The sequence below is a fragment of the Thamnophis elegans genome, chromosome 15 (genome assembly GCF_009769535.1).
Source record: "Thamnophis elegans isolate rThaEle1 chromosome 15, rThaEle1.pri, whole genome shotgun sequence".
NCBI lineage: Eukaryota > Metazoa > Chordata > Lepidosauria > Squamata > Colubridae > Thamnophis > Thamnophis elegans.
In genome coordinates, this window is record NC_045555.1 from 22385440 (window position 1) to 22411353 (window position 25914).

At 41.2% G+C, this 25914-nt stretch overlaps 1 protein-coding gene across 1 annotated transcript in view; it reads left to right on the forward strand.

Annotated features, from left to right (window-relative positions):
• Positions 1-2110: 2110 nt before the first annotated feature.
• LOC116518577 (calcium-activated potassium channel subunit alpha-1) overlaps positions 2111-25914 on the forward strand; it is a 91082-nt gene continuing 67278 nt past the window's right edge. Inside the window, exons 1-2 of the mRNA XM_032232078.1 lie at positions 2111-2198; positions 15420-15543. Coding sequence (XP_032087969.1) covers positions 2161-2198; positions 15420-15543 — 162 coding nt within the window. The 5' untranslated portion in view covers positions 2111-2160. The remainder of the gene's footprint in view (positions 2199-15419; positions 15544-25914) is intronic.

The following is a 25914-nucleotide window of genomic DNA, read 5'->3' on the forward strand; positions in this document are numbered from 1 at the left end:
ATGTGTTGCATTTGTGCTGATTGGTGCTGGCTGTGTATACGTTGTTGTTTTGTGTTGTAATGGTCTGGGTGGTGGGTGGGACTCGTTTGTTGACTAGGGCTGGTTTCCAGATGTCTGGTAGGCGGGAGGTATCGTCACTTTTATTCATGTTGTGGGGGTGTTTCTCTATTTCGATAGCTTCCATAATTATTCTCTTGTTGAAGTGTTCAGTTTTGGAGAGTAATTTGGTTCCTTCAAAATCAATTTCATGTCCTGTTGCTTTAAGGTGCTGGAAAAGTTTTTTTTCTTTTTTTTCTGACTGCATTCTTGTGTTCTGCAATGCGTGCATTTATTATCCTGTTCGTTTGTCCTATGTATGTTACAGGGCAGATTTTGCATGGTATTTTGTAGACTCCTTGGTTTTCTAGCTGGATTTTGTATTGGGGGTTTCTTAAGATGTTGGCTATTTTTTGGTCAGTGTATATATACACACACACATACATACACACAAACATACACACACACATATACACACACATGCACGCACACACACACACACATTTGCTTTATAAAATTGAGGAAATTGGATCTACTGTTCAAAGCCAATTATTCTAATGTTTTGCTTAGAAAGTTTTAACTTCTTGTTTTCCTATAATCATGCAGGATATTTCAGCTTCTGCTCTAGATTGGGACATGGCTGAATTTATAAAGTTAGGCAGAGGGAAGGGACCCGCTGATGGATGGGAAGATGTCGATTACAGAAAAAATATCCATAGAGGGTTTAATACATGAGTTTCCAACCGCCCACAATCATGTCGTAAACCTATTAAAATTGCAATTTAGATGTTTGCCTTAAATTTCTCTCAATTCTCTGTAGTCTGATTCATTTTCAGTGAAAACAGTTGTCTCCTTTCCCCTCCTTGCTCCCCTACTCCTTTCTTTGCATTTTATTCTTCTTTCTTCCAGTGAAATGATTTATTGTACTGTTTTGTTCTTACTGTTCTTTAACATACTGTTTTGTATTGGTCTCATTTCCTTTTCACTTTGGGATAGTAATTTGTTTGTTTTCTTTGAACGTCGAAGCATTTTGCTCAACTAGAAGCTTCTAATAAGCAAAAATACCGATCCATTAATAATACTCTCACTGTAATCACAATACTGAGTTGTAGCTTCTTAGGAAGGCTGGTGTCATTGTGCTGAAGGTTAAAAATGTGCTGTGCTATAGAATTTTGCCAAAGGATGCAATGATAACAAACAATTCTAAAAGCATCCATAGCTTTTATTTTGCTAATTCTTCAAACCTCGTGCCCATTTTTATAAATCAATTCTTTTGTCCATTGGCCACATGGATTTCATTCTATGATAACATTCTCATTTTGAAATCAAGGGCAAAATACTTTGGGTAGCTTTAATTTATTGCCGCATTTCAAATCAAGGCTTGAAGGATTTAAAGTTTGGGTATTTTTTTTTAAAAAAGGAAATCCAATTACTTTAACCAAGTTCCCATCCTGGCTGTTTTGATGTTTCATTTCTGAATTACATACTCCATTTCCCTGAAAATAAGACCTCCCCGGATAATAAGTCCAATTGGGCTTTTGAGCGCATGCGCTAAAATAAGCCTTCTCCTGAAAATAAGCCCTCCCTGAAAATATTGCAACAAGGCAGCCACCATGAGGTGACTATGGTCATGACCTCCCGCACCTCAAAAATAATAAGACCTCTCCAAAAATAAGTCCAAATGCTTATTTGGGGGGGGGGGGCAGTCAAAAGAAAATAAAACCCTATCTTATTTTTGCGGAAACACAGTACCTAAATTTCATAGCACAGCCATGATTTCAGGGGGAGGAGGGAGTTTGAAAACGTATCTTGATTTTTTTTAAGGATTCTTTAAAATATAAAATTAAACCTATCAAGAATAACTTTAAATAAACTTGTTTCTTTTCTTTTCCTTGAGTTTTCAACCCTTCTCTTTTCACCAACTTCAGGATGGGTTTATTCAACCTGAAAATAATAATAACAATTACTTAAGACGATGTGAATGGAACTGGGAGGGTATGGTTGGCTATTTTGCCTGTATTTCCACAGCTGAGCTGGTCATAACTTCACAAACTGCCTGTGTTTCTAGTTGAAGATGAGCAGCTGACGACGTTGTCACCCAAAAGGAAGCAACGGAATGGAGGCATGAGGAATTCGCCCAACTCTTCTCCCAAACTGATAAGGTGAGTCCTAAGTCGCTCATATCTTTATCTCTCCTCCTCAAGACAACAATCTTGCTGACCAACACCTCCCCCCCAAAAAAAAATAATAATCCGAGGAGGGGTGGGGGAAAGAGATTCGTGGCAGGGTGTTCGAAAAAGTAAAAGATGGTTAGACGGTTTCTGAAACGCTGGAGTATTTATTCTGTCAGCTTGTCAGCAGTTAATGATAGAGCTCAGGGGAAAAAAAAATCTGCCACCGAAAACAGTTTGAAAAACTGTTTGAAAAATACACAGGCTTTAAAGTCTTAGCTGTCACCCAGCCTGTCTGTGTGTAGTTCTTAAACAGCAGTGGCACTAATGATAGCGCTAACCAATCCGAGAAACCCGTGGGATGAGTTTGCCTGGGGCAGTTCTCTTTTTGTCGAAATCCCTCCGAGTGCTGTTTTCTGTACTTAAAACCGTATGTGAGATGTATCACCGCAATCAGAAATGAACCTGAATATTACCTTCCTTTTTATCCTGTCGATTGAAATCAAATTTCCTCTAATTGATTTGGAACGCTACTTTAAAAAAAAAATAGGATGGGGAGGGAGGACGGGATAATGAATCTTGGGTGCTTCCCGAAGCAAAGTTCAAAACGAATGTCCTCATCCTGGGGCTAAAAATTGCATTAATTATGAGAGGTATTGTTGTGGTGATGGTTAAGGTGTTGTTAAAGCGTGTCAAACACTTTGTTCCTACAAGTGTTTTTGCTAGAATGAAAGTCTTAAAGAGCGGAAATTCCACGTAAGAATTTCTAACATTCATTGGTAAACAGATTATAGAGAACTTGGAGAGTGCTCTTTTGTTCCTCTTTTCAAACCTCTTCAGTATTATTCCTGAATTTTCGTGGAGGCAAAAATGTCTGATTATTAAACAGGGGCATCTGAAATCTTCTGAATTTCCTTATACTTGGGGTTTTCATGTCTGATTTCCTTGCGGATGAGTCACCTTTCCCAATGCTGGCACTTTTACAAAGTAGGAGGCATCAAATAATCAGGGCTTGGAAGATGGAATAGGCCTAATCCAGGTTTCTCAGTGTCACGTGCCTTAAGATGTTGGGGTTTCAAAAAGAGGCAAGCCAAGAAAAAGGGAGATTAAAACCAGATGATAAATGGCGATTCAGACACACACCGTTTCCTGCTTTGTTCAAGGAACTGATTTGCTGCCGAAATCTACAGTGTATTTCCTCAAATACACCTATTTTCATTTGGAATTTAGAATGGAAGGGCAGGAAAAGAGAGATTGGTCAGAGGGGTTTTCATCTTTCTCTTCTCCTTCTGTTGAACAATGATGGCTGCTTTGTGTAGTTATTCAAAACACTATCTCAGTTCCTATGTTGCTAATCCTTGCTGATACAGGACTAATTTACATCTAGGCTTATGCTTAAAAGGTAAAGGTTCCCCTTGCACATATGTACTAGTCATTCCTGACTCTAGGGGGTGTTGCTCATCTCCGTTTCAAAGCCGAAGAGCCAGCACTGTCCGAAGATGTCTCCATGGTCATGTGGCCGACATGCTAAATGCCAAAGGTGCACAGAATGCTGTAACCTTCCCACCAAAGGTGGTCCCTATTTTTCTACTTGCATTTTTTACATGCTTTCAAACTGCTAGGTTGGCAGAAGCTGGGACAAGTAAAGGGAGCTCACTCCATTACGTGGCACTAGGGATTTGAACCACTGAACTGCGGACCTCCTGATCAACAAGCTCAGCGTCTTAACCACTGAGCCACCACATCCCTAGGTTTATGCTTAGAGAGGAAATAAGATGAGTCCAGAACGTACTTATTTCATCCATTGCTGGGTAGGTCCTTGCGTCCCTTATCTTCTCTGTATCTCATCTCTATTAATTTCTGTTTGTGTGAAATTTGACAGAGAAGAGAGAGAAATCCCCCCCCCCCATTCCTTCTCTTATCTGATAAATATAGGGATATAAATGTGAAATAAAAGAAGAAGGAAAAGGGAAAAAAAGAGCGAGAGGACAGAGAACCCGGTATCGTTTGGAGTGATGTGCTGTGTCCCTATTTGCTATGTAAAGTATGCTTCATTTCTTTGATCTGGAGTCATAATAATTCTGGGGAGTTCTACTGTTTTCATATGCTTCAAAGCTGTGTCAAAGTTTTGCTGCTTAAGGGGTACTTCTTTATTCTACTGGCTCATGGGTACTAAGATGACAGGTCCTCAATGCTAGGTGGAGGCTTTTTCAAGTCATTGCCTTCAGCAAAACATCAAATTACCAAATACGGGCTAACACAGTTCTACACAGATGCTTTTCCTGTAGATATATTATACCATATATATTAAATACTTTAGTGTTACACGGTACATTTTATGTGCAATGGAAAGTGATGGTTGGAGGTAGCCTTAGGGGGAACTTCCCGCCCTCCCCACCCCTGCACCCCCCTCCTCCCACAAGCCGAAACAGCTAGTGTATATCGTATCAAGTATGGTTTTTACAGGACTTTCTGCCTGAAGGCCTTTGTAAATAAGTAATGATCAACAGATTGGCTGTGGGTTTTTGAAAAGCATGCCTGTGTCAGTTTGCATGATGGGGAAAGAATTTTCAAAGTGGAGCCTCGCTTTCATTGCCTGCTGAAGAGGGACTCGGGGAGATTACTCATCTCAGTCTTCAGCTGTCTGTTCAGTAGCCCATCAGAATTGCTAAACATCGGTTGGACAATGAGTGAGGAGCTCAGCAAACCGAGATCTGTCTTCTTTCCTGCTTTGTCCATTCTCTGGACTCAGGTTTCTATTCCAACCCCAATTCACTCCTTCCTTTGGTTCATCGTGTTTAGGATTTAACAGATTAACAGAGTGGGAAGGGACTTTATAGGCAGGGGTGAAATTCAGCAGGTTCTGACAAGTTCTGGAGAACCGATAGGGGAAATTTTGAGTAATTCGGAGAAGTGGTAAATACCATCTCTGGCTGGCCCCAGAGTGGGGTGGGGATGGAGATTTTGCAATAACCTTCCCCCAGGAGTGGGGAGAGAATGGGGATTTTGCAGTAAAAAAAATAGAATTTCACCACTGCTTATAGGTCATCTAGTCCAAACCACCACCACCCCTGCTCAAGCAGGGGACCCTACACCATTTCTGACAAATTGCACTCCAATTTCTTCTTGAAAGTCTCAAGTGATGAAGTCCCCACAACTTCCAAAGTTTCGAAGGGAACTTCTGTTCCATGGGTTGATTGTTCTCACTGTCAGAAAATTTCTCCTTATTTCTAGGGTGAATCTCTCCTTGATCAGTCTCCATCCATTGATCCTTGTCTGGCCTTCAGGTGCCTTGGAGAATAGCTTGACTCCCTCCTCTCTGTGGCTGCCCCACAAATAATGGAACACTGCTGTCATGTCTCCCTTGGTTCTTCTCTTCTCTAGACTAGCCATGCCCGGTTCCTGTAACCGTTCTTCATATGTTTTAGTCCATGGTCACAAGATTGAACCATGGAATCCTAGAGGGAGGGACCTCAGACTGCAGAATAACAGATTTGGAAGGGACCCTGTAGGTCTTCTAGTCCAACCCCCTGTTCTGTGTGGTGCATTCACAACTTCTAGAGATATGTCGTTCCACTGATTATGAAATTTCTCTTTAGTTCTAGCTTCTCTCCTTGATTAGCTTCCACCCTTTGCTTTTTGTCCTGCCTTCAGGTGCTTTGGAGGATAAGTTGACCACATAACCACAGAAAAGTCTTTAGACAGCTCTTTCTTTGGCCTGGAAATGGAGATGAGCACATCCTCCTACAATCAGCAGCAACTAGAAGAGTAAAATCCACAGGAACTCCTTTATCTTTTATACACACAGAGAGGTGGGGAAGAGACTGTATAAATGTAAAGGTTCCTCTCGCACATAGGTGCTAGTCGTTCCCGATTCTAGGGGGCGGTGCTCATCTCTGTTTCAAAGCCGAACAGCCAGTGCTGTCCGAAGATGTCTCTGTGGTCACATAGAGTCGAGAACGACTAGCATGCATATGCGAGGGGAACCATTACATACATCTAGATAGATGGATGGATGGATGGATGGATGGATGGATGGATGGATGGATAGATAGATAGATAGATAGATAGATAGATAGATAGATAGATAGAGATGAGCATCGCCCCCTAGAGTTGGGAATGACTAGCACATATGTGCAAGGGGAACCTTTACCTTTTGTACATATGCATACACCTACATACATACACATACACACACACACACACACACACACACACACACACACACACAAACAGACACTCCTAGAAGGCATTTGTCATCAATGAAATCTATTAGCAATGAATAGGGTATTTATTACAACGTGTTTTGTCTTACGATATTACCTATGCATTTCGATTAAGGTTTGCACGAATTCGACCCCTTGGAGGGGGGAAAAAGCACCTCTTGGGATGTGGCTTCTGGTCCTTGGTGTTTTCAATTATTAGAGTTGAATTGGTCCAGATCTGACTAATGAGATCTAGATAAAATTCAGCCTCAGGAAAATATTGCCCGTCAACACAGAAAAAGATAGCACTTGATCAGCAAAAATAGAATTTGCCACTGCTCACTTGAAATCAACTGGTATTACAGTATAAACTGTACAATAAACAATTGAGGGATCTAGGTACAGTAGAACCTCTGGCCACAACCATAATTCATTCCATAACTTTGGTCGGAACCAAATTTGGTCGTGGTCAGAAGCTTTCATGACCAGAGGGTCTACTGTATGTCTAGTCGAATGAAGAGAAGGACTAGGGTGTGACATATAGATACAGATTAACAGAGTTGGAAGGGACCTTGTAGGTCTTCTAGTCCAACTCCCCGCCCAAACAAGAGGTAGTACACCATTTCTGACAAATGGTAATCCAGTCTCTTCTTGAAAGCTTCCAGTGATGAAGCTCCCACAACTTCTGAAGGCAACTTCTGTTCCATGGGTTGATTGTTCTCACTTTCAGAAAGTTCCTCCTTACTTCTAGGTTGAATCTCTCCTTGATAGCTCTCCTTGATAGCTGTCTTCCAATACTTGAGGGGCTGCCATCAAGAATGGGAGGTCAATCTATTCTCCAAAGCATCCAAAGGCAGGACAAGAAGTAACAGATGGAAACTTATCAAAGGGAGATTCAACCTAGAACCAATTTCCTGACAGTGAGAACAATTAACCAGTGGAACAGCTTGCCTTCAGAAGTTGTAGGTGCTCCATCCCTGGAGGTTTTCAAGAAGAGATTGGACATTGAGATTATTTGTATGAAATGGTATAGGGTCTCTTTTTTGAGCCAGGGGTTCGACTAGAAAACTTCTGAAATCCCTTCCAACTCTATTTTTCTCTTAGTCTTCTGCTTTTCAATAGCTACCTGGAGAATTATAGATATAGATATTGAGACAAGCCAGTTCTAAAGCTGGTTTATAACACTCCACTTATATCCAATCAAGTTTAAAATCTAAATGTCGCAATACCTTATAATTCATTGAAAACAGAAGTGGAAAGAAGCATATAATATTGGCAAGCTTAGGCTATGAATCTTTAATAATTTGCCAGCACAATTTACAGACATCAATTATTGTGGAAGCTTTTTATGCAAAGTCCCTCCTGTGGGAATATTGAAGAACTATTTTGAGAAATAGCAGTTGGTTCTAGTTTGACTTTAACATGAAGCAATAATACTTTATATAATACTAGCTGTTAACCCGGCATTCCCGGGTGGTTGTTTATCCCAATCCTGTTTTAGACTTTCACAAATATCCGGACCAAACGTAATTTCTAACGTTGGATTTTTCCCCTTACCAGAGGGAGCCCCCTTGTGGAGTACCATGAAGCCGTTACCATGGCAACTCCACTGTGCTGTACAGTAGAAGTCATTTTAAGGCAGTACAGTAGAAGCCATTTTAAGGCGCAACAGGCTGTATCTTAACAGAACACCACCACCCTGTGGGGTGCTAGGGGTATCTTACTCCCACAGTATTTGGTTCCAGAGAGTAAGTAATCTGTGTACCAAATTTGGTTGAAATTGCTCAAGGTGTTCCAGATTTATGCTGGAACACACACACACACACATACACACAGAGAGAGAGATATATAGATGATAGATAGATAGATAGATAGATAGATAGATAGATAGATAGATAGATAGATAGATAGATAGATAGATAGATAGATAGATACTGAATGACCTCAACCCTGGGTCTTCCTTCACCTAGTCTAAAATATCGTTGCCATTTCAACACTCGCTCTCAGTATTAACATATACTGAGTTATTAATTGGCCAGACCTTCAATGAGCTGTAGTGGCCCAGTGGTTAGAATGCAGTATTGCAAGCTAATTCACTGCTCAGTGCCAGTAATTCGATCCTGAGTAGCTCAAGGTTGACTCAGCCTTCCATCCTGCTGAAGTTGGTAAAACGAGGACCCAGATTGTTGGGGATATTATGCTAAATGTGCTCAGAGAGTCCTTTAATGCACTTGTGGCCCACCATCGGCCAGCAAAGCTGGCAGCAGAGTCGGAAAGTGAGGAGGTTGGGGAGGAACATGGGCCAGTCCTGGAGACTGGAGAAGGCTTGCACGAGGGCTCTGCATTGGTCAAGGCCATCTGGCAGCTCTCAGCTGCCTTTGGAGCTAGACAACAGTGAGGCAGAGGAACAGCTGGAGCCTGTTCCCAGTGTGCGCATGTGCAGCGCTGTCAGAAGAAAAGAACAGCTAAGAAATCAGGGTCAACTTGGGAGTAAAGTCACAGGTGGACGGTGAATGGCCCTTCCCCTAGGTAATAAAAGAGGAGCGAAAGGGGAGTGGGCTTTTGCAGGAACCAGTCCGTTCATTCATTCATTTCAGGAGTGTGAAGATCTGTCCGTGAATCTCAGAGACTCTGTGCCAAGTCTTTCCTTGCACAGCACTGCATTTGGAAAATATTTACATGGCAGCTTTCCAAGCTAGATAAGGTCTGTGTGAGAGAAATTCACATTCATTTAATAAAAAGGGGTTTGTTGGGACCAGGATTCATGCTTTTTTGGAGAAGCCTAGGTCAAAACAGCACTATGGAACAGTATATAAGTCTTAAATGCTATTGCTATAATTTAGACAAAATACGCCTTTTATCTACAATAGAAAATAAAAATAATCAAGTGGAAGACTCACTGATGTGTGGTTTTCAGATATGGCAAAGAAGTTCCCCACGTAGCTAAATGCTTATATCCCCCCCCCCAAAAAAAGGGAGGGACTGCTGATAGATAAAAGCAAACTGAAGGCTGAACATCCTCACATCATTTTCATAAAATATGTGCAAATTGGCTGTGATGAGAGCTGCATAAAAATGGAGACAACTTGGAAACGCAGTATTCTTCTTTTGCAACTTCTTTTGCTAGGAATAGAGGAGAAATTTACTGGAGGATGAAATGCTATCATTCCACCTTAAGTGTTTTTATTTCTTCATGTTTTCCAATGCATTTGTGGATCGGAAAAAAAAGGTGTACAAAATGTATGGCATAGAATTGCGTACAAAATGAAAATACCTTACAAAAATCAAGTTCACAGGTTCTTAGTAGAAAGGTGGGGTAAATAACAGAGCATTTTCAGAAATGTTCCTATGAAAACAGCGTGTAGGTGCTATATACATTTTTGAAAAACAACTTACAAGGAAGGAGTGAGGTGAAGTGTGCGGAATTTGTTTGCATTCCTAAATTTGAAAAATGGGTACAAAAAAAATATAGATGTGTGCTAAAGCAGATAAAATGTCAAATTAGTACCAGTTTAATATTTATGGATGGCTCAGTTCTCTGTTGTAAGCTACTAAGTATGGCTAGCTAAGCTGAAGGTCCGTCCACGTCCTTGTCTGTTTAATTTGACAAATGGCTTCTAAAACATGCTGAAAACATGGACATTTCATTGCTGAGTTTTCTTGTAAAAGTTGTGATCAGCCAGAAAATATTATTAAAAGGGTCCCTAGAGAGGGGGGGAGGGGGGGGAGAGAGGGGGGGGGGAAAGAAAGATCTTGTAGTAGGCATTGATGCAGAAACCATGTTCTATCCTGATACACACTTTTTGTTCCACATGCAGCATCAATTTCCTCTAATTTTCAGGAAAGTTTTCTAAAGCTATACATAGAGGTAGGCTGCGCCTCACCATGGCTCATTTAGTGACTGTTCCAGGTTACAACCATTTTTCACACTTATGACCATCGTGGCATCCCCGTGGTCACGTAATCAAAATTCAGATGCTTGACAACTGGTCTAGGGTTTCCTGCCTGAGCTGTGTGTGTCTGTGTGTATGTCTGTGTGTGAAGAAGGAGAAGGAGAAGGAGAGAGGAAGGGAAAGAGAGGGAGAGAAAGGAAGAGAAGTGGGAGGAAGAGGGAGGGAGAGAAAGAGAGAAAGGAGGAGGAGTGAGGGAGGGAAAGAGAGAGGGAGAGAGAAAGAGGAAGAGAAGCAGGAGGAAGAGGGAGGGAGAGAAGAAGAAAGAGGTGGAGTGAAGGATGGAAAGAGAGAGGGGGAGAGAGAAAGAGAGGAAAAAAGCGGGAGGAAGAGGGAGGTAGAGAGAGAAGAAGAAGGAGAAGAAAGAGAGGAGGTGAAAGAGAGAAAGAGTAAGAGAGGGGAGGAAGAGGGAGTGAAAGAGAGAGAAAGAGGAAGAGAGAGAGAGACCCTCCAATTTACTGCTCTTGGTGCTGAGTGGAGAGGACCTTAGGAACAGCTAATGCTAGATGACAAAAGGTGAGTGTATTAGTCACAAAACGTTTGCTGCATTCTCTCACAGCGGCGTGACAATCTTTGCAGCCAAGCCCGGCAAAGAGGACCTTGCCTGTGACAAACTGTCATCTTGGCTTGGTGGAGCTTTCGAGCGCCAGTCACAATAGTCAGAGAAGATTGAAGTGACAGAGGCCCACTGAGTAAATGGTGAAACATGCCTCGGATTATGAAATATTCAGCTGGGGTGTAAAAGCTCTAAATGCTTTTTCAATTATTAGCACCACCTGCTTTGGCTGCCTGCAGTCTCACTAACCACATGCTAATTGCCACAATTTGTTAGGGCAGTTAGAAGCGAGAGTAGGAAAGGCAGGGGAAGTTACCCACCGGATCTGAAGGGGAAACCAAACACCACTGTCCTTCCTCCCTTAAAAACAAGACCACCGTAAGGAGCGCATAAAAAAAAAAGAAATGTTGCATATCCACAACTTCAACATACACTGAAGACATTATTGGCTCGATATGATATGTGGACATGGATCATAATGAAATTTGTAAACTTCTTGACACAATGAAGGGGAGGTTCAGGGGTGAAAAGCTACCAGTTCAGGCAAACCGGTGTTTCTGATAATCAGCTGGGCAATGATCAGCTGTGATGCATAATTTATATTAGCTAGAATCGTCAAGATTTCCTGCTTTCTAGCTAATCTAATTGGGTGGCACAGCAGATTCCCTCCTCCCTTGCCATTCTACTTACCTTTGCAGACTTGAAAGGCTTTTTTAGCGCTGCACGGGCGCGCCTCAGGCACACATGCATGTTTTAGGCATATGTGGGCACATGCAAAGTGCGAGCAAAGTCCACACTCGGTAGCAGACTCACCGAACCGGTAGCTGTCATTTAGTACTGTAAGGAGCCCCAGACCACTCCTGTGTGAAAGAGTGGAATGTCTGCCAGTTTGAACTGAGGTAACGGAATGTGAAGCAACTGGCATATGGAACAGAGTTCCTTTCAGGTGGGGAGGGGGAGTAGAACTCCTTAACATCAGAGCATGTTAATTACTGTATAAGAATTAGTAATGATATGATGGTAATTTCAAAAAAATCCCTTCTTAGCGGGCATGTAGAAGCTGAGAGGAACTTACACGCCAAATTTCAAGTTAGTAGGCTTTACGGTTCTGGAGATTTTGTGATGAGTGAGTGGTACTTTCCTTTTATATACAGATTATAATTACAATGTATGTGTAAATCTTAGAAGTCAAGAGAGTATTATTATATATATATTATATATATCTAAACAGTATTATTACTGTTGCTAGTACTCTATATAAAGTAAATTGACACATACATACATACATACATACATACATACATATATACATACATACATATAAATATATATATATATATATATGTTGTATTTGTGCTGATGGAAGAATGGAAGCAGTGAACTTCCTCCCATATTTGGGCATACCAGGGGTTGTGACTTTATATATATAAAGTCTCCCACGGCAAGTTTTCTGGAAAAGGAATTTGTGGTTTTGTTCGAGGTAGCCTTTCTATGAGTTATAGCATTGCATTTACTGTGGCTCTTGAGCTTCATTGATCATAAGCAGCATTATCTGCTCTGGAAAACTCAGAACATTTTTACTTTCTTCTGTGCTGGAACTTCAGTGCGCATAATTTTTGGGTAGATGTACAGAGGAGCTGGGTATTTGGAGCTATAGATATGAGAAGAGCCACGGTTGATTTTGTAAAACAAGCATTCCATTGCTTTGGGTTTATTTCTTTGTACAAACCTGAGGTGATGCATTGAAAGCCAGCACAATCTTCTTTTCAAGATTTTCTTTCAAAATGCACGATTTGTTCTAAAATAATAGGACCTTATCCTTTTTGGGGAGGCGGGTTAAATGTCTTGTATTCTATTCTGGGGACGCAGTGACTTAGTGGCTAAGACGCTGAGCTTGTCGATCAGAAAGGTCAGCAGTTCGGCAGTTTGAATCCCTAGTGCCGCATAACAGAGTGAGCTCCTGTTACTTGTCCCAGCTTCTGCCAACATAGCAGTTCGAAAGCATTTAAAAAATGCAAGTAGAAAAAACGTTTGGTGGGAAGGTAATAGTGTTCCTTGTGTCTTCGGTGTTTAGTCATGCCGGCCACATAACCACAGAGACATCTTTGGACAGCGCTGGCTGTTCGGCTTTAAAATAGAGATGAGCAATGCCCCCTAGAGTCGGGAACAACTAGCACATATGTGCAAGGGGAACCTTTACCTTTACCTATTCTATTCTACTCTAGTCTACTCTATTCTGTTAAATGTCTTTATTCTATTCTATTTATTCTATAATTCTACACTATTCCTATTCTATTCCTATTCTATTCTATTGATTCTGTAATTGTAATTCTACTCTACTCTATTCTATTTAGAAAAGCAGAAAAGGTGTCACTGCACAGAAGCAGTATCTATTCTGGATCTAAAGACAGTTAGGAGGAACTCATTCAAAATATTTAACAGAATAACAGAGTTGGAAGGGACCTTGGAGGTCTTCTAGTCCAATCTACTGCACAAACAAGAAACCCTCTACCATTCCAGCTGTCTGATTCCTGCAACCGTTCTTCATATGTTTTAGCCCCCAGCCCCCTAATCATCTTAACTGAAGTCTGCACTCTTTTCACAGTCTCTGCATCTTTTTTTTTTTATAATATGGTGACCAAAACTGGATGCAGTATTCTAAGTGTGGCCTTACTAAGGCTTTATAAAGCGGTACTAAGATTTCATGTGAACTTGATTCTATCCCTTTGTTAATGCAATGTTGGATTGTGTTGGCTTTTTTGGCTCCTGCTCCACACTGCCCGCTCATATTTAAGTAATTTTCAACTAGGGCTTCAAGATCCCTCTCACAGTTACTGCTACTATAGCCAGGTTTCATCTAATCTGTACCTATGCTTTTGATTTTTCTTGCCTAGACGTAAAACCTTACCTTTCTCTAGGCTGAATTTCATTTTGCTAGATAGGGCCCAGTGTTCAAGTTTGTTCAGATCCTTTTGGATCTCGAACCCATTTTCTGGGGGTTTGGCTATTCCTGCTGTTTTAGTGAGCCGTGGTGGTGCAGTGGTTAGAGTGCAGTACTGCAGGCTAGTAGACTGCTGACTACTGGCTGCCAGCAGTTTGGCAGATCGAATCTCACCAGGCTCAAGGTTGACTCATCCTTCCATCCTTCCGAGGTGGGTAAAATGAGGAGCCAGATTGTTGGGGGCAAGAGGCTGACTCTGTAACCTGCTTAGAGAGAACTGTAAAAGTACTGTGAAGCGGTATATAAGTCTAAGTGCTATTGCTATTAGTGTCATCTGTAAATTTAATGAATTCCCCTTGTATTTTGTCACCATTTGGCTAACTCCTGAACCAATATTCATGCAGGTAAGGGTAATTGCAGTAGCTCTTCTAATACAAGGTTGATATGAGGATATTCACCTAGTAACTGTTTAATTTCAGAAATGGCTTTTGCATTCACACCTGTTAAAACAACAACAATAACCTGAACTCTAAAAGCTGTACATATTTTGTAGAATCTTTCTCTGGAGCCACATAACATTTGAAGGATAATGCGACAGATATCCGCTCTAGAATGTGCACTCATTTTGCATAGGGCCTTGACTAGATGTTGCATTTAAATATGAACTTTTAGAAAAATGAAAATGTCTCTGGAAAGTCATGCATTCTGGATATGAATCTTGGTAGTCAGTTTGCTATAATTGATGTAATTGAAAGATTTAGATTGAGGATCCAAAATAAGGTGGGGAGCATTTTAAAATATTTAGCATATAGCCTATTACACTTTCAAATGAGTCCCATCAGAATGGAATGGAATGCAGAATAGAGTGGGGTGGAATTGAAATAGAATAGAAGAGGATAGAACAGAATAGAATAGAATAGAATAGAATTACAGAACAGAATAGAATTACAGAATAGAATAGAATTACAGAATAGAATAGAATAGAATTCCTTATTGGCCAAGGAATTTGTCTTTGGTGCAAATGCTCTCAGTGTACATAAAAGAAAAGATACATTCATCATGAATCAGATATTATATGTAACACAGACAATTGACACCCTCCCACCCCCACCAATGCTGCTTGATCAGGATGGGGTATTGGTTTCTTCAGGCTGAGGATCCAAAATAACATTGGGCAAATTTTGAAATATTTATAGCCTATTAAAGTTTCAAAAGAGTCTCATCAGATATTGTATGTAACACAAGCGGACAATTGACTTTCTTCCCCCACTTATGCTGATTGATCAGAATGGGGTGTTGGTTTCTAATTCTTTTCCTTCCTTGAAGATACTAATGGAAGCTCTTATGGTGTCTACTTGGGGGAAAGAGATGTGTGTTTCAAGATAAAAGAAAACCAACTGTAACTGCAATTGTTCCTGTTCATCAAAACAAGCAAGGAGCACCGAAACCACTCTCACATTTTCCTTGGTTCTTGAATGTGGGCATGGCACAGCATAGTCCATGTTTTATTCTTTGTTATGATTTGGGCTTATATTAATCCCAATGTATTTTCTTGCTCAGACATGATCCTTTATTAATTCCTGGCAACGAACAAGTTGACAACATGGATTGCAACGTGAAAAAATATGACTCCACAGGAATGTTTCATTGGTGTCCCTCAAAGGAGATTGACAAGGTTATTTTGGTGAGTATTTGAAGAAAAGGAAGCATTGCAATTTCAAGAGCTGCAGTGGCCCAGTGGTGGGAATGAAGTATTGCAGGCTAATTGTGCTCACTGCCAGGAGTTCGATACTGACTCTCAAGTACTGGTTCTCCTAAAGTTAATGTATTTACATTAAAACCCTTCTTCAAATTGCAATTATTTTTACCCTTGCATAGTTACCTTTACATAAACTCAACCTCTACTCGTTCTTTTGTAATGATTTCCCCCCTTTTATAAATCTTTCTATCCTGTTACAAGTAGTCCTCATCCTACAATTACAATTGAGCCCAAAATTTATGTTGCTGTTTGTTAAGTGAGTCATCGTGGCGCAGTGGTTAGACTGCAGTATTGCAGGCTAACTCTGCTCACTGCCAGGAGTTTGATCCTGACTGGCTCAAGGTTGACTCAGCCTTCCATCCTTCCGAGGTTGGTTAAATGAGGACTCAGATTGTTGGGGGCAATAGGCTGACTCTCTAAACCACTTAGAGTGGGTGTTAAAGGACTATGAAGTGGCATGTAAGTCTAAGGGCTATTGCTATATTGTATAGTCAGATTGAATTATATTGACTTTCCTCCAGACTCTTTTGTGTTTTTGACGTTGGCCAGGACCACTTCGGTGTGCTAAGAATCCACACCAATGAGAAATCTGTGGACTACTACATTTTCTGTGACTTCCTAGCCATTTTCACAATTGTTGATGGTCTTAATGAGTTTGGGACTTATTGAGATTTACTCTTCTGTGTTTAGTGTCTGCAATTAGAGCTGCGTAGATGGTCGTTTCAGAAATTCAGTGGTAATTTGACTGACTCATTAAGCTAACTCTCCAAATCAAATTTGACAGGTGATTCTAACTAGCTAATCTGATGCCACTGGGTTGAATTCAGTCTCCTTTTTTTTTTTTTTTTTTTTTTTTTGCAAAAGCATAGCAACAGATTTTTTGACAATTGAATGAAACCAATAGGACAATTGACAAGCCCACACATGTTTCCTGTGTCTTTTCATAAGTCACATTCTATAAGTGTGATTTTCATGGTCATCCTTTCCCCTGGAAGAGTCAGAGCTGATTTTCAGTTTCTGCTTTCAGGTTTAAAAGATGGGGGGGGGGCTGTTAAGTGCAGTACAGTAAATAACTGTAGAACATAGAACATAAATCATAGGACTGGAAGATACCTCAGACACCTTGTAGTCCAGTGGTGGGATTCAAATAATTTAACAACTGGTTCTTTGTCCTAATGACCTGCTGGGTAGGCATGGCTTGGTGGTCATGTGACTGGGTAGGCATGGCCAACTCAACGTCACTCAGGTTGATGGGCACTTCGCTGTAGCTGTTACAATGTAATAAGGGTTAACTGGAGAGGCAGTTTCTGTAATCAGGGCAATAAAGATTAGGCTAGAAACAACACCAGAATGTTCCCATCCTGCCTTCCTTACAGGATTAGCCCTGCAAAGTGGGGGAAAAAACACAAGGAGATGTCTTCCAACAACTGGTTCTCCGAACTGCTTAGAAAGTTAACAACTGGTTCTCCTGAATAGTGCAAACCGGCTGAATCCCACCACTGTTGTAGTCCAACCTTGGTCCAAAGCTGAAGATCTCCCTTCCTCTTCTTTGCACACTCCTTAAGGCAGGGATGTCAAACTCAAGGCCTAGGGGCCGGATCCAGCCCATGGGCTGCCCTGGAAATAGTGAACGACTGGCCTGCAGTGCTTCTGCCAGCAAAAATGGGCTCCCGAGCTCTGTTTTTGGCTGCCCTGGCTTCCTGCAACCCTCTGCCAGTGAAAACGAAGCTCGAGCTGAATCAACCTTGAGCCAGTCAGGATCTTATATATAGGATCTTCATCGTCCTTTACAGCTCTGTCTAACCGGTTTACAGAGTCAGCCTGTTGCCCCCAACAAACTGGGCTCTCATTTTACCAGCCTCGGAAGGATGATGAGTCAACTTTGAGCCAGTCAGTATCGAACCACTGGCAGTGAGCAAAGGCCGTGGCAGCCAAAAACAGAGCTCGGGAGCCCATTTTTGCTGGCAGAGCACTTGGGCCACCACAGGCACCCCTGACATGAGTGATGTCGAGCTGGTCACCTCCATCCTGGCCACACACACACAGCCCCTTCAAGGTCAAACACAACTCTGGTGCAGCCCTCAATGAAATCAAGTTTGACACCTCTGCTCTAAGGTCTCAGCATCTTTTTTGTATCATGGTGACCAGAATTGTGGCCACACTAGTGTGCTGTATAACATAACTATATCCAAACTAATTAACCCTGAAGCGCCAAGCTGATAATTAGAAACTATTCAATGGAGCCATTTGGTTTCTTAATTAATGCATTCACTCCGATCATTTGTCATAGGAAAAATTCACAGGATCATTAAATTCTCCATATATGTCACTTGCAATTAATGCTCTATAACGACACTATCAGTGTGATGGAGCCGCTAAAACCCCAATCAACATTTAAAACGTGATATATGAGTTATTGGATACTTTTGATCAATATTGTACCTTTGATTACTGTCATCCAAAGTCGTATGTTATCATTAGAGATATGTATGCACCTCCTTCGTGCTACCCTTTATCTACATGGCAATTAATTGTTCAAGGATGTATAAAGGTACAGTATTTAATATAGAGATATCCACAGGGAGAGGATCATAAGTAGTAGCCACAAGTACTGAGCCAAATCTTCTTTATATGGATCAGGACGTTAAAATGTAGGAAACATAGAAGTAGCAGCTAATAATAATAGCACTTAGACTTATATACCGCTTCACAATGCTTTACAGTTTTCTCTAAGTGGTTGACAGAGTCAGCCTATTTGCCCCCAACAATCTGGGTCCTCATTTTACCCACCTCAGAAGGATGTAAGGCTGACTCAACCTCAAGCTGGTCAGGATCAAACTGCGGGCAGTGAGCAGTGAATTAGCTTGCAGTACTGCATTCTAACCACTGTGCCACCATGGCTTGCAATTTATTCATTGCCTAGAACTTCAAAAAAAATTATAATCTCTCTCTCTGCATGTGTTCTTTCTTTCTTTCTTTCTTTCCATATTCCTTCCTTCCCTCCCTCTCTCCCATTCCCTCCTTCCTTCCATTCTTCTTAACCTCCCTCCTTCCCTCCTTCTATTCTTCCTTCCCTCCCCCTCCCTCTGTCTCTTCTTTCTTTCTTCCTTCCTTCATTCCCTCCCTCCTTCCCTCCCTCCTGTCTTTCCTTCCTTCCCTCCTTCTTTCCTTCTATTCTTCCTTCCCTCCTTCTGCCCTCCATCTCTCCTTTCTTTCTTTCTTTCTTTCTTCCTTCCCTCCTTCCCTCCCTCCTTTCCATCCTTCCTTCTCTCCCTCCTTCCTTCCATTCTTCTTCCCTTCCTCCCTCTCTCCTCCCTCCCTCCCTCCCTCCATCCCTTTCTTTCTTTCTTTCTTTCTTTCATGACTTCTTTGGAACCATCAGGTGATTCCTTGTAGTTTCAGTAAAGGAGCAGTCTGGCTTTTTTTTCAAGATTCAGAATAACAGATTTGGAAGGGACTTTGAAGGACTTCTAATCCAACCCCTTGCTCAAGCAGGAGACCCTATACTATTCCAGACAAATGATTGTCCAATCTCTTTTTAATAGCCTCCAGTGATGGAGCACCCACAGCTTCTGAAGGCAAGCTGTTCCACTAGTTAATTGTTCTCACTATGAGGGAATTTCCTCCTTAGTTCTAGGTTGCTTCTCTCCTTGATTAGTTTCCACCCATTTCTTCTTGTCCTACCCTTCAGGTGCTTTGGAGAACACGTTGACCTCACTCTTCTTTCTACCCAATGACGGAATAAAAATTGTTTTAAGGAACCTTTTCATTAACCTTCATATGACAATTAACATGTGGCATCTATTTTCAAGGTTGTGTGGAAAGCTGGAATTCCCCCCCACCCCCCAATTTGTGTATCTTGCTCCTTGCGCTTGTCCTTACATTCATCCATTTCTGCTTTTAAAAAAAAAACCCTTCATTTTCCCCACCTTTTTCAAGGCAAATCTAAGTAGGGGGGGGGGGGGGAGAGAACGAGCTGCTTCAAAAACCAGCATTTTTCCTCTTGCGTTCTGTCCAATTTTTGTTCCGGTTACATTTGAATGTGCTGTACTACAAGGATGTTTCTCTCTCTTTTTGCCTTCGTTATCCAGTGATTGAGAGCTATTTTTATTTCGCATTTATCCAGAGGTGCCATCCAGTGCAACGTTTCTCTGAGATCACCTCCTATCAGCTAGGATATGTAAAGATTCTGCTTAGAGTTTCAAAGGATCCCCTGGATTTCTGTTGGGGACAGCCATCAAACTGACTTGATTAATCTAATCTAATTACCTTGTTACTTCTGACTCCGTTAGTTTTGCCAAACGTTTGCGTCACTTATGTTCATCTGCTTGTGCGTCGCACCAGCACTCTTACACATCGCCACTCACCCTGTGGCTGTGCGACACTGAATCCCACTGGATTTTCCCTTCATTTAGTGGGGGTAGATTTTGATTTTTTGAGATTTCCCTGGACCGCTGAGTAACACAACCAATAATAGTGACAACTCTGGTTTAGTCTAACGATCATATGACAGAACCTTGTTCCTTCTCATTCTCGGGGGAGCTTGTATAATAACCATGACATTGTCTGGGATTGCAGTATTGGCATTTGAGCGATCAATAAACCAGCCAGTTCCACTGAGTAAACTGTTAAGGATTGGATTCAAAATGATTCAAATTGATATGCATGCCACAGTGTTCATTAGACCACCAGGGACAAGTTCTCCATACGTTGTTAAATAACTGAGGGCGACAGATGTCAGCTAGAATATTTTAAGTATATTTTAAACAGAGACGACGCTTAATGACCTTAATGTTCCACTTCACGAAGTTTGCATGGTTAAAAAAAAAATGACATTAGAAGATCCCTCCGTGTCTGGTTATGATTGAAGATCCGTTTACCAGGTTTGCCACTGTGTGTGTAAAATATATGTACTGTTTGTGTGTCTGTGTGTATATGCGTGTGTGCAAGTGTGTGTGTGTATTTATGATTATATTTGTATACATGTACACACACTCACAAACATATATATAGAGAGAGAGGGAGAGGAAAGGAGTGAAGGAAGAGGAAGGAATGAGGAAGGAAGAGGAAGGAAGGAGGAGAAAGGAAGGAAGGAAGAGAAAGGAAGGAGGGAGGGAGGGAAGGAAGGAGGGAGGGCGGGAGGGAGGGAGGACTTCATAGCAACATATGCAAACTGCACTTGGAATAGTCACATTTTTAAACATTTCTATGAGCAACCTGCCTCCTTAAGGCGATTTTACAACACCAGGCCTGCAAATCGCAAATGATAGCTGTTGAGTCCTATCAGCTTCATCTCTCTTGAAAAGATAAGCAGTGGCTCTCAGCTTTAATTGTATTCATTTAATTCCATGGTAGGAGCACAGTGGCTTGAGCAGCTGGAACGCTAGGCAGGAGGTTAGCAAGCCCATGTTCGAGACCCACAGCTACGGGGTTAAGTTATCGTCCTTCACTCCAGCTCCTGCTGGGGACATGAAAGAGCTCTCAACTGGGCGTCCCCCGGGCGATGGTGATGTCATTGGCTAATTCTTTCAACCCAGAGGCATCTTGGTGCTTCTGACACATAATAATAATAATAATAATAATAATAATAATAATAATAATAATAATAATGGCATTAGCAAAAATATTACATCCTTTACTGAAAAGGCAGTGAAACAATGGAGAACTGAGTTGGCAGTAGGGAATGAGAGCTACGGAATGGTTAATATCAAGCGAGGAATTTTCCAGGGTGATTCACTTTCACCTCTTCTCTTCATCATCGCAATGATCCCACTATCAGTAATCTTAAAAAAAAATGAAATTAGGCTACCAAACAGCCAAAAAAGCTGAAAAAATTTCGCATTTACTATATATGGATGATTTGAAACTCTATGGAAAGTCAGAAATAGAAATCCAATCATTGACAAATACAGTCCGAGTATTCAGCACCGATATTTCAATGCAGTTTGGCATGGAAAAATGCGCCACTGTATCCATAAAAAGGGGCAAAATCACTGCATCTGAGGGAATTGAAATGCCCAATGGCCAACTAATTAAATGCAAAGAAAATGAAGCCTACAAATACTTAGGTATTCTGCAGTTGGATAACATCAAGCATGGAGAAGTAAAAACTATTGTCAGGCGAGAGTACACCAACAGAGTTAGGAAAATTTTGAAATCTAAATTGAATGGTGGAAATACAATCAAGGCCATAAATACCTGGGCAATACCAGTTATAAGATACACAGCTGGCATAGTTAACTGGACACAAGCTGATTTGGACCTTTTGGACCGAAAAACCAGGAAACTAATGACAATGCACTACAGTTTACATCCACGTGGTGATACTGATAGACTATATCTGCCCCGAAAATCAGGTGGCAGAGGATTATTACAAGTGAAGCAAACAGCTGAAGAAGAAAAACATGCACTGGCTGATTATTTAAAAGACACTCAAGAACATCTATTAATCGAAGTAAAGAACAAAAATCTACTGAAGGCCCAACAGACAAAACAAGAATACAGAAAAGATGTGATAAAATCAAGAATGGAGAGTTGGCAGAACAAAGCACTGCATGGTCAATTTCTGGAAAAAATAAAAGATAAAGTGGACAGTGAACAAACTTGGTTATGGTTAAAAACAGGTACATTAAAGAAAGAAACAGAGTCACTAATCCTGGCTGCGCAAGAACAAGCTATCCGCACAAATGCCATTAAGGCCAAAATCGAAAAATCCTCTGATGATGCCAAATGCAGACTTTGCAAAGAAGCTGATGAAACTGTTGATCACATACTCAGCTGCTGTAAAAAAATCGCGCAGACTGATTATAAATTGCGGCACAATTCAGTAGCACAAATGATCCATTGGAATTTGTGCAAAAATTATTATATTAAAACAGCAACAAACTGGTGGGAACATCAGCCTGAAAAAGTCACCGAAAATCAGATGGTCAAGATCTTGTGGGATTTCCATATACAAACCGACAAAATACTGGCGCATAATACACCAGACATCACACTGGTTGAGAAAAATAAGGTCACAATCATAGACATCGCAATACCAGGTGATAGCAGGGTCGCCGAGAAGGAACATGAAAAAATCGCAAGATACCAGGACTTAAAAATCGAAATTCAACGACTATGGCACAAACCAGCAGTGGTAATTCCAGTGGTAATTGGCACACTGGGTGCTATTCCAAAAGCACTGGAATTACATTTAAAACAGTTAAAAATTGACAAAATCACCATCAGTCAAATGCAAAAAGCCGCACTGCTTGGATCTGCACGCATATTACGAAAATACGTTACGACGTCCTAGGCCCCTGGGTGGGGCCCGACTAGTAACCAATGCCAAATCCGGCGAAACAACTGGCCGCTGTGATACAATTGTATAATAATAATAAATATTATTAATATTATTCAGCACCGATATTTCAATGCAGTTTGGCATGGAAAAATGCGCCACTTTATCCATAAAAAGGGGCAAAATCACTGCATGTGAGGGAATTGAAATGCCCAATGGCCAATTAATTAAATGCAAAGAAAATGAAGCCTACAAATACTTAGGCATTCTGCAGTTGGATAACATCAAGCATGGAGAAGTAAAATCTATTGTCAGGCGAGAGTACACCAACAGAGTTAGGAAAATTTTAAAATCTAAATTGAATGGTGGAAATACAATCAAGGCCATAAATACCTGGGCAATACCAGTTATAAGATACACACCTGGTATAGTTAACGGGACACAAGCTGATTTGGACCGTTTGGACCGAAAAACCAGGAAACTAATGACAATGCACTACAGTTTACATCCACGTGGTGATACTGAGAGACTATATCTGCCCCGAAAATCAGGTGGCAGAGGATTATTACAAGTGAAGCAAACAGTTGAAGAAGAAAAACATGCACTGGCTGATTATCTAAAAGAAAGTCAAGAACATCTATTAATCGAAGTAAAGAACAAAAATCTACTGAAGGCCCAACAGACGAAACAAGAATACAGAAAAGATGTGATAAAATCAAGAATGGAGAGTTGGCAGAACAAAGCACTGCATGGCCAATTTCTGGAAAAAATAAAAGATAAAATGGACAGTGAACAAACTTGGTTAACAAACATCAGCCTGAAAAAGTCACCGAAAATCAGATGGTCAAGATCTTGTGGGATTTCCGTATACAAACAGACAAAATACTGGCGCATAATACACCAGACATCACACTGGTTGAGAAAAATAAGGTCACAATCATAGACATCTCAATACCAGGTGATAGCAGGGTCGCCGAGAAGGAACATGAAAAAATCGCAAGATACCAGGATTTAAAAATCGAAATTCAACGACTATGGCACAAACCAGCAGTGATAATTCCAGTGGTAATTGGCACACTGGGTGCTATTCCAAAAGCACTGGAATTACATTTAAAACAGTTAAAAATTGACAAAATCACCATCAGTCAAATGCAAAAAGCCGCACTGCTTGGATCTGCACGCATATTACGAAAATACGTTACGACGTCCTAGGCCCCTGGGTGGGGCCCGACTAGTAACCAATGCCAAATCTGGCGAAACAACTGGCCGCTGTGATACAATTGTATAATAATAATAATAATAATAATAATAATAATAATAATAATAATAATAATAATAATTCCCACTGTCCGTTCCATTCCATAGTATTTCCAAAGGAAATTTGCATTTAAAGGATGCAAGAAGATTCAGATTTGCAAGATGATGTTAGTTCAACTGTGTAATCATAGCATCAGCGTTCATAACTTCAGTGCCCTTGAAGGGGTTCCAACATGCATTGACCTGAAAATAATTCCACCAGAGTTATAAGAATAATCTTACAAGATGACATAAATGTTTCCTTTTTCCAGTGGATCTTTGTCATAAATGATAACACTCCCCTATCGAAATGTAAGTTCGGCTGAGAGTTTCATTCTGAGGTGTTGACAGGAGATGGTAAAAAAAAAATCAATATGATTGTTATAATGGTGTGATCAAACAGCCAACTATTATTTATGTTCTGTCACCCCAATGTCATCCCTTCTTACTCCATTCCTGGGTAGAATATGTGAATGAGATAGCATCTATATCCGTGATGGCAAACCTATGGCATGCATGTCAGAGGTGGCTTGCAGAAACCTCTCTGTGGGCACATGTGCTGTCACCAGCTGCTCTTCTGGTTTCTGGCACGCACACCAGCCAGCTGGTCTTCGCGAGTGCTAGACTGCCTGAAAACGGCCCCCAAAACGGCCAAAAACAAGCCATTTTCAGGGTGTATGGGGGCCATTTTTCTTCACAGGCGCTGGAGCAGCCAGCTGGTCTTCGCGGATGCTGGGGACCTTGAAAACAGCCCCAAAAATGACCAAAAACCAGGCTATTTTCTGGGCCATTTTTTGGCCTGTTTTGAGGCCATTTTTCTTTGCGGGCACTGAAGCACCAAAATATGGCCTGAAAATGCCCCCCAAAATGGCCTGAAAATGGCCAAAACTGGCCAAAGAACAGGTCATTGTGCACCAGCCAACTGGACTTCGGGTTTCTGGTGCTCCATCACACGCATGCGCACACATGCATGCCCATTCTGGTTTGGGCACTTGGTGCAAAAAATATTCACCATCACTGGTCTCTCTATTTTGAAGATCTGGCTCATATCTTCTGTACCAGGGTTGTCTGAACTTGGCAACTTTAAAATGTGTGGATTTCAATATGGCTGGCTGGGGAATTCTGGGAGCTGAACTCCACAGGTCTTAAAGCTGTCAGAGCTGGAGACCCATCTTCTACACTAACCATGCGGGATTCTACAAGCAGTCCCCAACTTATGACTGCCATTGAGCCTAACATTTCTGTTGCCGAGGTTGAGAAATTTGTTAAGTGAATTTTGCCCTACTTTATGACTTCTCTTGCCTCGGTTGTTAAGTGAATCACTGCAGTTGATAAGTGAGTCACCCAGTTCTCACTTATGTGACCTGAATGTGGCTTCCGCCATTGGCTTGTCAGAAGGTCGCAAAAAGGGATCGCGTAACGGTCATAAATATGAACTGGTGGCTAAGCATCTGAATTTGTGGGAATGTTGCAATGGTCGTAAGTGTGAAAAAGGGTCCTGAGTCACTTTTTTCAGTGCCGGTGTCACTTTGAATGGTCACTAAATGAAGTGTTGTAAGTCAAGGACTACCTGTAGCTATATAAAGCTACCATATTCTTTGTCTTCCAAACACTATGGTTTTTTTTCCTAAGCTTGGAGCATTTAATCCATAGGTGGTATTCAGTAGGTTCTGACTGGTTCTGGAGAATCGGTAGCGGAATTTTTGAGTAGTTCAGAG